The 16644-nt window shown below is 41.3% G+C and overlaps 2 protein-coding genes across 2 annotated transcripts; one reads left to right on the top strand and one right to left on the bottom strand.

Annotated features, from left to right (window-relative positions):
* Positions 1-2971, top strand: LOC5504396. The gene is made up of 2 exons (XM_001625253.3): positions 1-1159; positions 1842-2971. Exons 1-2 carry the CDS (start codon positions 347-349, stop codon positions 2028-2030), a joined length of 1002 nt encoding a protein of 333 aa, XP_001625303.1. The 5' UTR covers positions 1-346; the 3' UTR covers positions 2031-2971.
* Positions 2972-4008: 1037 nt separating this feature from the next.
* Positions 4009-16343, bottom strand: LOC5504409. The gene is made up of 22 exons (XM_048734494.1): positions 16180-16343; positions 15974-16010; positions 15740-15860; positions 14688-14889; positions 14047-14345; positions 13541-13605; positions 13163-13294; positions 12903-13038; positions 12510-12583; positions 12279-12398; positions 11981-12070; positions 11466-11541; positions 11242-11396; positions 10509-10704; positions 9928-10129; positions 9566-9650; positions 9203-9268; positions 7986-8111; positions 5940-6088; positions 5524-5603; positions 4873-5048; positions 4009-4398 (listed from the first exon to the last, which is right to left on the bottom strand). Exons 2-22 carry the CDS (start codon positions 16007-16009, stop codon positions 4198-4200), a joined length of 2787 nt encoding a protein of 928 aa, XP_048590451.1. The 5' UTR covers position 16010; positions 16180-16343; the 3' UTR covers positions 4009-4197.
* Between the last annotated feature and the right edge of the window lie 301 nt (positions 16344-16644).

Consider the following 16644-nt stretch of genomic DNA (forward strand, 5'->3'; position numbering starts at 1 on the left):
ATTGCAACTCACAACAAAAATGCATTTAAAGTTGCAGGAAAATTCGACTCGTGTAACATTGCCTTGATAGTACGTAAGACTAGAGGCACGAGATTGCTAACGTGAGGACGGTTATTTTTATAGTTCAATAAAAAGCTGTGCAAATAGAGCCCACAATAGGTCCTCGTGAATAATGAATAGCTTGACCACAGCTTTTGATAAACTCTCCAGTCTTTATCACATTACATCCAATAAAGCATTCTTGTTATGACAACGAGTGAGTATTTAATTAGGTCTCCAAAAACGGCCTTACAAAAAAACTCAAAACTATTAGCGGTGGTTGGCATTTTTAGCCATTTTTTTCAAGATGTGTAGTATTAAGACTTCGAATGTGTATTTTGTTGACTGGGAAACAACTGGAAAGGACTTTCTTAAAGGCATAAAATTTACATCAACACAGAAGGATATTAAAGTCCATGTTTTCTATAACAAGAAGACCCCAAAGTGCGACCTTCCCGAGGACTATGAATGGGTTGTGAAGCACCCGACTCTGACGAGCTCCGCCGAGGCATCATGGACTGCTCTCATTACCTACGTGCTACATTTCTACACACATCTTTCGTGCACTTGTACAAACTCTCGCTGCAAGCTCTGGCCCCGTCCTCATATGCATACGAAGTACAGGGCGCATGTGGTTTGTGGTGACGAAGCGAGATACGAAGAACTGGCCGCCATCTTGAAATTCAATAAGATCTCGATCAAAACGATAAACGCCGAGGAGAAAACTCTCCTTGATATTTTCCAGTTTTCTTGCGGGCAGTGTAAGACGATTTTCAAAACGAAAGAGGAAGCCACACGGCACGACTTGGAGTCACATAATTTTCTTTGTGGCAATTCAAGATGCGAGAAAAGTAAACGTCAAAACGGATTTTTCACCAAGAAGGAGCTCGAAGAACACAAAGCGGGCCAACAGAGCTGTGAATTTTGCCCAGAAAAGATTTACTGCACACGCAAAAAACTAGAGGAACATTTAAAGAAATTTCACAAGAAATGTGATTGCAGTTGTGAAGAGTTCTTTGAGACTTCAGACGACTACTTGGAGCATTACTATAGCAACCTGCCGCTGCCCTGTTTAGAAGAGCCCTCGTGCAACGAGAGATTCCCTAACATCGAACACCAGGTGATGACATTATCCTTTAAGCCCGGTTCAAACAAAGCCACAGGGCTGGCAAGACGTTTTGGCCAACACTTCGCCAGGATTTCCTTTTTCTCGTGGTCAAAGGAGCGAAATACAGCTTTGCTGGCCTTTATCATGGGTCACATTGCTTTGGCGAACACAGAAGCACTGTTAACATTCATTGCAGCAGGGGAAAAACGTGTCCCAATTATTCAAATTTTACTTTTATTTGTTTGTCATTTTGTTTAAAAGGGGATGTTACCGAAATTTATAAATAATGGAAATGCGGATGGGAATGTCAGAATATCGAGCGTAATAATGAAAGAGATGTACCATGAGTTGCTCACCATAGTTAAAGTCTTCATCGGCATTTATGCCCTTTTTGTCCGTGTTTAGGCGTCCCGTGTACTATTGTTATGCCGATCTAATTATGCCTTAACCTTATCTGTTTTTGTCTGTTAGTTTTTATGTTTTTGTGTCTACGTTTATAGGCGTTTTGTGTACCAGGCCCGTGGCCAGGGGGGGGGGGGGGGGGAAGGGGTGTTCCGGGGGTCTCGGAAGAACCACCCCACACGAATTGAAGGTCCGCCCAAAAGGAGGAAAATTAATAGAAAATGGTCCGCTAAATGGGAAAACCAACCCACCCGCCTATCTATCAATTCCTATCTGTTTTTATGTCTATCAGGCGTTCCACCACAAACAAGTACACGGGTCCACGTATCCGTACTTCTGCATGGCTTGCTACAAACACAACTATCTTGTATGTCTCAAGACCGCCGAGGAACTTCTGAACCACGTGGAGGAGGAGAAACACCAGGATGAGGAGTTCTCTTTTGCGCAGATACCAGTGGGCATCGCCCTTGGCAACCAGTAACTATAGCAACAGTTACCATGATTGCACCCTAGTGGATGCAGCTTACAAGAGACCTGCAACTTAGAGTACGCGCAAGTCTGAAATCGCCCTAGCAACCAGTGACTTTAGTAACACTTATCATGGCAACATGCATGGCAACTAAGACGATGCTGCTTACAAGAGACCTGCAACTTAGAGGACGCGCGAATATGGAATTGCCCTAGCAACCAGTGATTATATATACAGTCACCAGAACAACACACATAGCAACTTGAGGGATACAGCTTAAAACCTGCAGTTTAGGGGATGCGCGCATCTGGAATCTTTTTTATTCTTGAATAGGTTTTTCTTTTCCATCGATGTGGTGGGAGGGGGGTGATATCTTGGGACGGGAGTGTGGTGTTACTAGAGTAAATTGCGCCTCCCTCCTACTCCGACCCCTAGCTATACGCCTGTATTAATTAACTTCGTAGGTATCGGTTCGGCTCCCGTGCACTCAAGCTTCCTAGGGAAAGCAACAATTAGTTCTGGTGTTATCGGGTAATCACAAATACATATAACTAAAGAAGAATGTACGGCTTTGCGACGCGAGGTTAGATCACTACGCGCCCCTCTGGCGGCAGCAGGTGAAAAAATAACGCTAGATTTCTAAAATACTCTAAAATGCTCCAGGGGTTTGTGCGGTCATAGATATTCTTTAATAAAATAAACCGCTTTTTTGGAACGGCACATAAAAAAGACCTGCGTTTTCACTGGGTTTAAGAGAGTAGACTCAATGAGTCGGGTTGCAGGAGTTCGTCTCGGGTTGCCTGTGCTTGTTGGATGAGCTGTGAGGCAGCATGGGAATTGGAAAATCTTCCACAACCCTTACCAGCCACAGATAATTAATTCCAGAATCAAATTTCTCGCTTTATATGATCAATTACCACAAGCTGTTCAACAATAAACCGTTGTGAATTGTGGTTACGTTTTTTCTTATCGACTGCTTTATTTTCCTTGCGATTTTGTAAGAAATGGTTACCATAAGGAAACTGGCAGGCAACTCAGCAGGCTACTCAAATTTGACGATTTGTGTAATATCTGGCTAGGCTTTTGGCCGATTGCCGATTGAAATGGAAAGCGTTAAACCATTCGCGCGCGACAATCAAAATGAGCGGGTAACAATCAAACTGGGCGCATAACAATCAAACTGAGCGCGTAATAATCAAACTGAGCGCGCAACAATAAAACTTAGCGCTTAATAAAGCGCATAACAATCGAAGCGTGTAACAAGCATACTTAGCGCGTAACAATCGACGGATGTCGTAACAATCAAATTGAGCCCGCAACAATCAAACTTAGCACGTAACAATCAAACTTAGCGCGTAACAATCAAATTCAGCGCGTAACAATCAAATTCAGCACGTAACAATCAAACTGAGCGCGTGACAATCAAACTGAGCGCGTAATAATCAAACTGAGTGCGTAACAATCAAACTAAGCGCGTAACAATCAAACTTAGCGCGTTACAATCAGAATGAGCGCGTAATAATCAGACTGAGCGCGTAACAATGAAACTAAGCGGGTAATAATCAAACTGAGCACGTAACAATCAAATTAGCAATGCCCTTTGGCTGAGCGTCACTGGACGAGAGAAGTCTGGAGGCTCTGGTACCCAGGGTAGTAACGAACAAACTTATCGCTCAATACTTATAAAACTAAGCGTGTAACAATCAAACTTAGCGTGTGACAATCAACTGATGTCTTATCAATCAAACTGAGCGCGTTACAATCAAACTGAGCGAGTGACAATCATAAATGAGCACGTTACAATCAGACTGAGCGCGAAACCAACGTGATCAATGGGATAAAAATGTATTTAAGGATAAAGGGGCCATGCTTACGTAATTTTAGGAGAATTAATACGCGATGCCCCATGGATGACCGCGGGGGAAAACTACACGTACCAAGCCTTGTCTTGTGTTTATTGATTGCGAAAAAAATACTTTGACTTCAAAACTTCGTGAAAATATCTTACACATTTATTTACATTAGTGTGATACAAGCTTTCAAAACTAAAATATACTATATTGATTTCAAATGTTGTATTATCGTTCAGCATAACTTAATTTGGCGCTTACGAATAATTCAAACAGAACTTGAGAAAGTCAACCTTATTCCGTCTAAAAGAAGCTACAATATTTTAAGTTTAAGGCATGCCGAATGCAAAATTAGCATAGTCATTGATTGTATCGCAAAAGCCGATATAGTTAAAGTCGTGCTTCAGGCCGATTACGACGTCAAATTTCTGGTAGAGGACCTCGAACTCTCGTGCGCTGACAAGACCTCCAAGATCTAGCTCTGACAAGACGCGATTGAACTGCGAGCGCGACACGGAACCATTATGGACCTGAAAATACGTACGACAATATTAGACACGGAGATAGGGAGAAGTACGCACGACAACATAAGTTATGGAGAACGTAGTTAAACAATATAAGACAGGGAGAAGTACGTACGCAATATAAGTTATGGAGAACGTAGTTAAACAATATAAGACAGGGAGAAGTACGTACGCAATGTAAGAAATGGGGAAGAACGAACAACAATATAAGATATTTAGAAGTTCGTACAACAATAAAAGATAGGGAGAAGTACGTACGGCAATATAAGATATGGGGAAGAACGAACAACAATATAACATATGGGGAAGTACGTACGGCAATATAAGATATGGGAGAGTACGTACAACAATATAAGATATGGGGAAGTACGTACAACAATATAAGATAGAGAGAAAAACGTTTGACATCATTAGACATGCGGAGAGGTCAACCACAACAAATTCAGTATAACACATTTTTGTTACAAAGGATGCCTTTACCTTATCGTAGTCCTCGAAGAGCGGGAAGATTTGAATTCTACGGATGCGCACTCGGTCCGCAAGTCTGTGCATTACGCGTTCAAACGCCTCCTCTGCCTCAGGTCTGAGTTTTAAGTTCTCGCTCTGGACGTGAGGGTTAAACTGGGTCGGCTCCACAAGCGGCATCTTCTCAAGGTCTGAAACATCATCATCATAAGCATCATGATCATCATCATCACCCTCATCTTTATCATCTTCATCATTCTCACCATCATACATGACAATCATCATCATAATAAATTTCATTCTCACCATCATTCATCATAATCATCGCCATCATTATCATCACCATCATATATCATTATCTTAATAGTAATAATAGAAAATGGTAATAATAATAATAATGATGATGATGATGATGACAATTAACCATTAATTAATAATCACCATCATCACCACAACTATTACTACTACTATCATTATCACCACCGCCATTATCATAATACTAATCATCGGTAGTAATTGTTTTGTAACATCAACAACAATTATCAATAGCAGTCTCACCATCATCACCACAACTATTACTATCATTATCACCACCGCCATTATCATCATTATCATAACACTAATCATCGGTAGTAATTGTTTAACAATTATCAATAGCAGTCTTACGTTTGATGGTGAAGATCTGCTCGATGTCGTCAGAGAATCGGGCGTAATCTACGTAGTCCGGATAGCCGGGGGACGAGTACCTACCGCACAAAACACACCGGAGTTACGACACACTCTCGAGCGAATGCCGAGTGATTACGACACACTATCAATTGAATTCCGAGTGATAACGACAGAATCCCGAGCGAATTCATCCGGGTGATTACACACCATCAATAAAACCCCTCCTCCTCCAAAAAAACAACATCTCTATGTGACATCTCTATCACGCTTGTGTTTTTCTCGAGTTCCCGTATCCTGATCACTAAAAACACTACATCCCTTAAGACCTATTTTGGACCCTACCTATACGAGCACATTACGGGTAATAACGACGTACTTCCGATTACACTCCGAGATACACTCCAATAGCGTACCTGTCCATGATGATTTCTATCTCTCGCTTGGTCAGGTCCAGACAACACATGTCCATCGCCCGGATAAAGTTTGCTCTGAGCATGCGCCCTGTGCGTAGCTTGTCATAGTCCCGCATGAATTCTAGTACCCGGATGCGCTCTTTCATCACCTGATCAAAACACAACATTGGTGTTAAAGCCGCATTGTCACCAGTTCACTTCCGGCGGTCCGACGGAAACCTCAACCGTTAAAAGACAAAAGAATCTATTAAAATCCGAGATATTTAATAGGCCATCCGCTCTAAATTATCAATCACATCCTCAAAGAAACTTCCAATAGACACACTGCGTTCAATATTTTGAAATATTTTTCGCGTTTTCCGTTAAAAATTATCGGATATTGTAACGTATTCGACCGGAAGTAGACTGGTGACAATGCGGCTTTAAATATCTTACTAGCAAATACATTGAGATGTTAGATCTAGGTTTATAAATGGGGCTAAATCTGGTGGACTAGTTATTCACTTGGCTTCATATAGCTCATACACATGGCTAGGTCTTGGCTAGCTGTTTGAGCTGTGACCTCGGCTTCCTATAGCCAATACAATCAATCAATCAATCAATCAATCAATCAATCAATCAATCAATCAATCAATCAATCAATCAATCAATCAATCAATCAATCAATCAATCAATCAATCAATCAATCAATCAATCAATCAATCAATCAATCAATCAACCAATCAACCAACCAACCAACCAACCAACGAACCAACCAACCAACCAACCAACCAACCAACCAACCAACCAACCAACCAACCAACCAACCAACCAACCAACCAACCAACCAACCAACCAACCAATCAATCAATCAATGGTTTATTCCACCCTTTTGCAGCCGGGCTGAATTACAGGGCCATCAGCTGGACACAAATAATAATTAATACATTTGAAATTTAAATGATACAAAGTCGTTCATGCGGTTTGTCCTCGTCACAGTCGGGAGAATCGACTGGTGACCGGAGCGTAGGATAAATAACCCGCAAGGCTAGGTCTGGGCTATTTGATACCTTGGCTTCCTATATCAAATACACATGGCTCGTTAAGGGCTAGATGCTACCATGGGTCTCTATAGCTAATACACGTGGCTACATAGATCTGGCTATTTGATACCTTGGCTTCCTATATCAAATACACATGGCTCGTTAAGGGCTAGATGTTACCATGGGTCTCTATAGCTAATACACGTTGCTACATAGATCTGGCTATTTGATACCTTGGCTTCCTATATAGCCAATATACGTGGCTCGTTAAGGGCTAGATGTTACCATGGGTCTCTATAGCTAATACACGTGGCTACATAGATCTGGCTATTTGATACCTTGGCTTCCTATATCAAATACACATGGCTCGTTAAGGGCTAGATGTTACCATGGGTCTCTATAGCTAATACACGTGGCTACATAGATCTGGCTATTTGATACCTTGGCTTCCTATATCAAATACACATGGCTCGTTAAGGGCTAGATGTTACCATGGGTCTCTATAGCTAATACACGTGGCTACATAGATCTGGCTATTTGATACCTTGGCTTCCTATATAGCCAATAAACGTGGCTCTGGGCTAGCTCTTACCTTGGCTACCTACAGTATAGCTAATACACCTGGCTAGTACACGTGGCTAGGTCTGGGCTAGCTCTTACCTTGGCTACCTACAGTATAGCTAATACACCTGGCTAGTACACCTGGCTAGTACACGTAGCTAGTACACGTGGCTAGGTCTGGGCTAGCTCTTACCTTGGCTACCTACAGTATAGCTAATACACCTGGCTAGTACACGTGGCTAGTACACGTGGCTAGGTCTGGGCTAGCTCTTACCTTGGCTACCTACAGTATAGCTAATACACGTGGCTAGTACACGTGGCTAGTACACGTGGCTAGTACACGTGGCTAGTACACGTGGCTAGTACACGTGGCTAGTACACGTGGCTAGTACACGTGGCTAGGTCTGGGCTAGATGTTACCTTGGCTTCCTGTGGCTAATACATGTGGGAGGCTAGCTTATACCTTGGCTTTGATCTTGTGCATGATTGTCTCCATGTCCTGCTCACCAAGATCTGCCATCTGTTTGCTGTTTACCAGCTTGAGCCCTTCCAAGCGCTTCACATACATGTGGTCAGGCTTGTCTGGGGGCTACAAACAGGCAAATATATTATTATGTATAATTACATGAGGCAAGCACACATATACCCAGGCCCGTACTCAAGGGGGGTGCAAACGCAATCCCCCCCCAACAAGGGCGCTGGTTGGAAAGGTCCACTTTCGGTTCCCAATGGATGTGCTATTTGTAGACAAAAATATAAAGCATAAGCTAGATCACTCTGGTACGTAGCCAAATCCGACAAAAAAACGTCCCATGGAGATACTGCAAAGGCATAAGAAATTGCCTTTTGTTCTTTCGGGGATGGTCGGAATATCAGAGAACTTATTCCCCCCCTCCCTCCCTCCACCCCCCTCCCTCACCCCAGAAAAAAAGGTCCACTTTTTTGGATTACGCACCCCCCCCCCAAGGAAAATCCTGGGTACAGGCCTGATACCAATGCCATAACTTATGAAAATGTTTATAAGCTAACTAAAAAAAATGGTGTTAGTTTGAATGCCAAATTGCAAATGGTAGTTCTAAGGCCAACCACTTGTGGTCTTAGGTTATTTTTACTGTCTAATCCGTTGTATCGCGACCCGCGTTTTCAAAACACGATTTGTTTTGGTTTTCTTTTCCGTCAGTAAAACCATTCTGAGCCAATCAGAGTCTCACTTTGTGCTCTTCCCTGGCTATCCTCTGGACGATAACCAGACAGTATCGCAACAGAAAGCCAAGCAACTGCACTAGGCGAGAGATGGCAAGAATCTGATAGGCTTAGAATAATATGACTGGCGGAACAGAAAATCCCACAAAACAAATCGATGTTTTGAAAATTTGGCGTCGCGATACAACAGATTCGACAGTAAGAATAAAGATGGTAGTAAACTGACCCATTGTATTTCTTGATACCAGAACTGACAACTGCTGGCAATTGTCATTTGTAACCATAGGGTATTTTGAAATAGGTGTATATTGGGAAAATGGCGTTTTAACATGGAAAACTTGATAGATGGTGTAACTGGTTGTCATGTTGGATGATGCTATACAGTATAACTTCATATAATTCATGGCCCAGCACAAAAAATTGTTACATTTTCTTATCACAAATCTTTTGGCCTGAAAAAATATTATATGCAAATACCTGCAACAGTTCAAGGAAGTCAATGTAGTTGAATCCGATGTCATCTGAGTATCGGGCTTCAATGATCTATAAAACAGTACAGGACATATTGAATTGTACTATTCTACTTCAGGTACTTTGACATCATGAAAAGGGATTAAGAAAATAAAGCAAAAATTTCCCATTTAGTAAATAAACACCTGACTTTTATATGCAGAAGTCAGACAATTATTTCAAATCAGCAGTTCAATTGAATTATCATTATCTAGGTTGGGCTCTAGATGCTAAAACGTCAAGCTCAATGTTAGAAGGTCACACTGGCGGTTGAGGCTCATTCACCCTAGAAGGTAATGCCAGAGGCTAGAAGGTCACAAGTTCTGTTACCTTCATCTCATTCTCGTCGTGTGTCAGACCAAGATTGTGCAAACACTGGCGAGCCTGGGACCTAGTCACATGGCCATTGTTATGTCTGCAACAAGAAAACAACGTGAATGAAGAGGCCGAAGGAACAATACAACCGATATATTGCTGACACCACTTTAAATGAAATGAAAAAAAGTACCAAAGAGTACTTTTTAACCCTGCCCACAGCACCAAGAAATGGCAGTCACATGACTCTGTTCAGCACCACATGATGAGGGTAACAGACAACCCAGTCTAGCCCTAACCCTAACACATAGCACTATGTGACAAAGTACCACAGGATAAGGGTATAACGAGAAGTGATGAGGCTTCCAGGAACTCACTTGTCAAAGTCCTGGAAGAGGGGCTTGCAGAGAATGCGGCGTTGTAGGATCTTCTGGTGCATGCGATGCATGATGGTCTCTAAGTGCATCTGAAGTTCACCACTGGACAGCCCCTGGTTTGCGCCTGGTCGGGGCATGTGGAACACCTCACTGGATGGGACCTCATAACTCGGAGCCTTCTCCAGACCACGCTTGGTGAATACTAGTAATGATAGGTGTGTCAATTTTTAATGCTGAGGAAAAGAAAACCTGCTAGCTTTATATGACTCTGGCTGCCACTTCATTACCACCGACTTTGAAAACAAATAAAAATTATCACATAAAAATTGATTGCGTAGGCTAGATAGAGCTTCACTCAGCGAGTTGAGTTTTTTTTGGGGGGAAAAGAGTCAGCAAATAACCAAACCTTCAACTTCTCAATCAAATCTTTAAAACAGTGCCATGAAGAATTTTTTTTTATGTATACTTATCTTCTCAACATCTATGTTATGTATGGATAGGCATACAGGCCAACCTACTTTGTAAGCTAGCCTTATATACCTGTATAGAGTTGACAGCTATGGAATATATCTCATCTGTACCTATCTCAACATCTGTGAGGAATTGTGTCCACATGACGTTGCCAGGACGTTTTGGGTCGGCATACTGTTGTGCCAACACTTGGAATTGAGCATGTGTGAGGTCTGTCTGTCCCATGGAGTTGAGGCACTGGCGGAACTGACTGACACTAATGGAGCCATGTCGCAGAGGATCAAAGTCCTGGAAAAACTCCTCTACCTGGAACATGAAAACACCAAGTTATGACTCAGGAAGAGATGATAACTGTTGTTTTGAGTCTGAACTAACAACAGGGTGATTAAAGTTCCATGATGCAGCAAGAGAAAGCCACCTTGGGCATGTTCGATTGAACAAACATGCTAATTTTTTATGGTATCCCGTTATGAATAGGACATGAAAAAGCATTAATAATGCCATCCTGAACAGAAAGCGACACCAGCAAAAAAAGCGTGCATGAGCAATCAAATATGCAAGAGGCAGGGGCCTCTTGTCTGCGTCATGGATCTATAAATCACCCTTAATAAATTATGATTATTAAGAAATAAAATGAAATGAGACAAAATAGTTTCTTATATTTTGTGCAAAAATATACCATAATTGGAGATGAACTTTTACAAGTGTACAAAGCCATCAGACAGACCTAAATATTAATGACATCATACCAGTGTACAAAGCCATCAGACAGAACTAAATATTAATGACATCATACCAGTGTACAAAACCATCAGACAGAACTAAATATTAATGACATCATACCCTAAGTCTCTTGACAAGCACATGATGACGGATACGTTGAATCAGCTCATCCAAGTCCACACTGGACAAATCCAGGGGTGGGGAAGGCTTTGGTGGAGTCTGAGCCCTATCCTTATTCATCTTATCTGATAGAGATGTGGCCGTCCCAATATACTCTATAAACACAAGAAATGTGGTGAGAGTGCACAGAAAGGTTGTAAGAATATCCAGTAAAAAACACAAACCTGTATCGATAGCTTGTATGAATGCTGGGTAGTTAATATCTCCACCAACTTGGTACTCAAACTTCTTGCAAATCAACTGGAAAAAAAATATTGAATGAGTGATTATATATTGACTATTCTCTTGTGGTGTTGTGGGATGTTCCGTTGAGGTGGTGTGTTTCATAGCTGTCAACTCAACAGCATTATGCAGGTGTTTTGTGAAAGTGTGTTCATACATTCTCTGTATTCACCCGCATTGGCTCTCTTGGGTTTTTTCAAATATTTACTGTATTTCACCCAATTTCACAAGATTTCTGCCCAAGTTGGGTTGACAGCTATGGTGTTGTTCCATTGAGATGTTGTTCCATTGAGATGTTGTTCCATTGAGATGTTGTTCCACTAGAATGTTGTGTGTTGCTCCACTGCGGGATGTTGAGTGTTGTCCCACTTGGGGTATTGTTGGTTATTTTCTGTTCCACTAAGGGTGTTATATGTGTTGTTCCATTGAAGTGTTGTGTGTCATCAGTTGTTCTTACCGCTAGCTCAAGAGGCTGCAGGTCAAGTGTCAGAAAGTGCAACATTCTTGCAAACTGAGTCTTTGTAATACCTCGTGTGTACCCTTTACTCTGCAAATGAATGACAAACTTAAAATCAATATGTTGTACAAAGAGAAACATCAGTTAAGGTTTCAACTAAAAGTTGGTTAAGAAAAGTAATTTCAAGCAATGCCCAGATTTTCACTTGTCTGTCCCACAGTAAAAGCCTTTCACATTATAACAGTATAGTGATATGATGTGTCTAATTTATCCATCCATGATCACTGCAATAATTTACCCTGTCAAAGTCCTTGAAGTAAGGGTAGGCCATTAATCTGCGCTTGCGCACTTTGTCCCTCATGTCTTCTAAAATCTCATATACACGGCGCTCCTCCTGCTCTGTCAGTAGATTCGGAGCCTGTGTTTGAATACAGAGCTCTGTGAGTACAGTGAAAACACAGCCTTACCCAAGCTAGAGCTCCAAAAGTTGATCTGTTCACATACGAAGCCCATGGAAACACAGCCTTACCTGGGCAAGAGCTCCAACTGGTGGTCTATATGCATCTGCTGTTGGTTTTTTTTCAAGTTCAGGCACAGTGAATGCTACAAGCAAACAAAGGGGTTAGAAACTGATTAGCAAGGGAAAGGTATAAAAGGTAATCATTTATAAATCATGTCTGCTCTGTACTGTAATTCTGTAAAATAAAACTCTTACCGCTTTAGTAGTAGACAATTTTTGGGAACTGCCAACTGTACTTTTAGTTTTTGGATTCATTTGCCAGTTCTAAAAATATGAGCTACCAGATCCTGTAAGCAACTAAGCTTCTATACTTTGTGTGGTTATGTGTTTTAAGAGTAATGCATCAATTACTGTGCCCAGTGTATCTTTGTATCAATATACTGTAATTATTCTCATCCTTACCATTTTCCATAAGGTCACAGAACTCCTGATATCGCACACGTCCGTCCTCTGTGCGGTAGTAGTCTACCACCTTCTGTATTTCGTCCCGCGATAGATTGGCTTGAGTGGCACAGCACAGACTCAGTCCACAAATAAACTGATAAGTATACAATATTAACAACATTAAGCACAATACCCCCTTAGTGCAGGAGATCCTGGATCATCAACTGAATTGGTTGCCTGTATAATTAGAGCCATTTAATTTGTTTTTTAATGCGCACCTGGTTCTCTGTGATAATGCCACTTCTGAGTTTATCGTGGTCACGAAAAAATTCTGGGGTACGTATTCCGTTCTTGAATACTGCCACACGGATCCTTTCAAAGATCTCTTGCAGTGTTGATGCCTTGGGGCTCTGGAACAGAATAAAGTTAACTCCAAATTAAGCAAGTCTACAGATGGGTGTCAGATTTCAGACTGTTTGACCAGGGGAGGGTAAAATAATGGGTGACACATCTTAGAGGGGGGTTAGTAGTCATCACTTATTCTGAGAGGGGGGGGGGAACTTAACAGACCTCCAGTCAAATGTGTGCCATGTCTTACTAACAGGGTTGGAGTTAAGTGTAGAGTCATTACTTATCATGGGGGGGGGATCACTCACTCTTGGGGCAGGAAGGAAGTCTTCTGTAGGAGCATACTTGGTGAAATCTGCTTCTTCTTGAAGATCTGCAGATCACAATATTGAGAATCAGTGTTGATTTTTTCCCTGTTTTTTTTTTCTACATCTTGCGTCTGCTGTTTTTTTTAGTACATAACGGACCTTTCTTTTCAGGATTGAATCTGTTGAATTCTTATTCCCACTTTTTAGTGTTTGCGACCATACCACACCCCACCCCATTCCACTAACTTGCAATACAAATAACACTTAGAGGTGGTTTAACTAGAAAGACTACAGACAAGCTGTAGAAAAACTAGAGATGCTCAGCGTCGGTGTGGTGTGGACAAGCTATGAACCAACTTAAGGTTGAGGAGGTATGTTTTGCGCCTGTGTGAAATGGGGTAGTTGCGTTACAGAAACAGTAACATTTGTTTCACAGGAGGTGTTCAACATACTTTCTCAACATTGTTTTGATTTGTAACACTTGGAGGTGGTCAGACTCTACTTACATTTTTGCTTGTCCTCAATATCAAAGTGGAAGTCATAGTAGTTACACAGACCAGGCCTCACAGAGTCACGGTATTTACGGGCAAGGAGCTTAACCTGATAATCGGTGATATCAGGTGGCCCTGGGAAACTACGGAAGAACTGGGGCTCTGTAACGACACCGATGTGGTGTATGTCAAAGTCAGCATAGCAGGACTTGATATTTATACCATGATACTTGTAGTGAGTGGCCATTCTCATGAGTAACTCATCGCATTTAGCCAGGGAGGCAGGACTCAAAGGCCGCCTGTCAACTGGGTTGCTAGGTGCAACAGAAAAACAGCAATTATATTAATTATGATTTCAATATAACAAAGTCTTCTAAGTTTTTTTGCCCAAGCCATGTTTAATCTAACTGTACTATATTATAATATGATGGGATCAAAATTGCTTCATTACCATAATGGTAATTCACAACAGGATTGGCTTAGGGGGGTGCACAGTCATGGGAATCAGATAGAAAAAGAATAGAATTTGAAGATTTCTTAATAAGAAATGACCAACTGTTTGGCTGCCAAGGGGGGTATGTATGAACCCTGTACCCCCCTGTGAATGCACATGCACACAATGTATTCAAATTTGTGTTAATACATGGTACACATACCTCATTGTTGGCCTCTGTGTGGCAGGATCTTCCACTATTAAGTTAGGATCAAAGACAGAGCCGATAACATGGCAAAACATGCGATAATTGACCATTCCCTTCTGCTTAGCGTCACTGCCATATTTTGCCATAAGAAGTGCATCTTGCTCAGGTGTTAACACAATGCCGAAAAGCTGGTCCAGGCAGCGCTCAAACTGCGGTTCTACAATAGGGAGTAAGGGGACAAGCAAAAACATCAGTAAAGACCAAGTCTGCTAGGCAGTGCTTAAACTTAGCTTCTACAATAGGGAGTAAGGGGACAAGCAAAAACATCAGTAAAGACCAAGTCTGCTAGGCAGCACTCAAACTGAGGTTCTACAATAGCGAGTAAGGGGACAAGCAAAAACATCAGAAAAGACCAAGTTTGATTCATAATCTTTTATTTTAAAGTTTTGGAACAGTGCTCAAGCAGCAATAACATTTAATAATTGATAACAGCAAGATCAATAATAACAAGGATTGAAACTTATGAATGACTTAAAGTTTGGTCTTCCATATTGAGAATTTGTTGTGAAATTGATTGTGTTAAAATGCCAATCATCCGTCAATCAAAGTTCGATAACGTTTTCACTCATCAGGCGGGAATAAGAATACTGTTGAGATGTGTAAATTTGCTATCACAGGGTTGTCCCTAACAAATTAGACCCCCTTTATCAAGCGTGGCTTCCACTGGATGTGATTACTCTCCATCTACAACAGTAGCGGATCTAGGGGGAGGGTTTACACCCCCCCTTTGGACTGCCAGAGAGCCATATGTAACAAGAAAATTTACCCCCTCCCCCCTTTGTCACTGAGCCAACCCCCCCCCCCCTTTAGCAAATTTGTGTTCTGCCCCGGTACAATACACATCCAGAGTATATTTTAATACTGTTTCATAACAAACCGTTGTTACTGTAAGTGTTCTATTTATAATTTTACATGATACCAAGGTTAAATTGCTGGTGAATCTGATCCATCTTTGGGACTGACCGTGACTTATATCTTATTGGTAATTTAAATGAAATTATTCTTACTTGTAATAAATCCCGTTCGCAGGCGATCAAAGTCCTTGAAGTATTCCGTTAGTCGGACATTTCTTGCATTGACATCGAGGCGGATTTTGTCCTCTAGAGATTTGACGGCGTGAGAGTAAAGCTAAAAGATAGCAAACGGCGGGTTAGTTATGGTAGAATTGACCCAGTCAATTATTAACTCAATTTGAGTCGATTATTCATGGCAAGTTGAATAAATCACACGTTGCTTTATACCGTGTGATCTCCTCCGTTTGCAACAGCAGAAACCATACTGCAAAAAGAGATAAAAACACCGTTTTAGGAATCAATCAAACATGAAAACAGAAAAGCAATTTCCCTCTTCAACCAGCTGAGCGTACGAAATAACATTCAAGACATCAGAATCGCGCGATTAAATAAAATTATCTCACAGGATGGGGGCATTAAATATTGTAGTCTACCTTGTTTGTATGAGAATTCTGTAATTCACTGTTCTGGAGGTTGTTTTAGTACTGTTTTGAAGTCTCTCTTTTCTCCTGCCTTCGGCACTAGCTTCTTGTACTTGTTGACTGTTGCTAGGTAACTGTAGTAACTCTGTTTGAGCTCGACCGAGAGAAGCTGAGTCGAGCTAAAAGCAAGACCACAGGAAACCCAATTTACCGACCAGGACGGCTGAAAGTGCACTGGCCTGGCACTCTATCTACACTACTACCGTAGTGTATATTAAAACCCCTTCGTCCAAAAAGATTTCCAGAATGATAATTACCTAGTAGCATTTTCCCTGGTTTGTATCATCAAGGCCTTTAATATATACATATTTTTTAATATGAAATGATGGTTGAAGGCTTTCATAGAAAGTGCTCAATACTCGAAAGTAGAGCGGTGTATAGTGTTAGTTTGAGAAAAATACAAACTACATAGGTTTC

This window comes from Nematostella vectensis, chromosome 11 (assembly GCF_932526225.1).
Source record: "Nematostella vectensis chromosome 11, jaNemVect1.1, whole genome shotgun sequence".
Lineage (NCBI taxonomy): Eukaryota > Metazoa > Cnidaria > Anthozoa > Actiniaria > Edwardsiidae > Nematostella > Nematostella vectensis.

What these genes read in the sequence shown, in the direction of transcription:
- LOC5504396 (XM_001625253.3), top strand. Translation starts at nt 347, where the DNA reads ATGTGTAGTATTAAGACTTCGAATGTGTATTTTGTTGACTGGGAAACA. An exon ending in TCCCTAACATCGAACACCAG is followed by an intron (nt 1,160 to 1,841) that starts GTGATGACATTA and finishes TATGTCTATCAG; the next exon opens with GCGTTCCACCACAAACAAGT.
- LOC5504409 (XM_048734494.1), bottom strand. Translation starts at nt 16,009, where the DNA reads ATGGTTTCTGCTGTTGCAAACGGAGGAGATCACACG. An exon ending in GCATTATCACAGAGAACCAG is followed by an intron (nt 13,039 to 13,162) that starts GTGCGCATTAAA and finishes TATACTTATCAG; the next exon opens with TTTATTTGTGGACTGAGTCT. An exon ending in GCAGATCTTCACCATCAAAC is followed by an intron (nt 5,049 to 5,523) that starts GTAAGACTGCTA and finishes ATGATGTTTCAG; the next exon opens with ACCTTGAGAAGATGCCGCTT.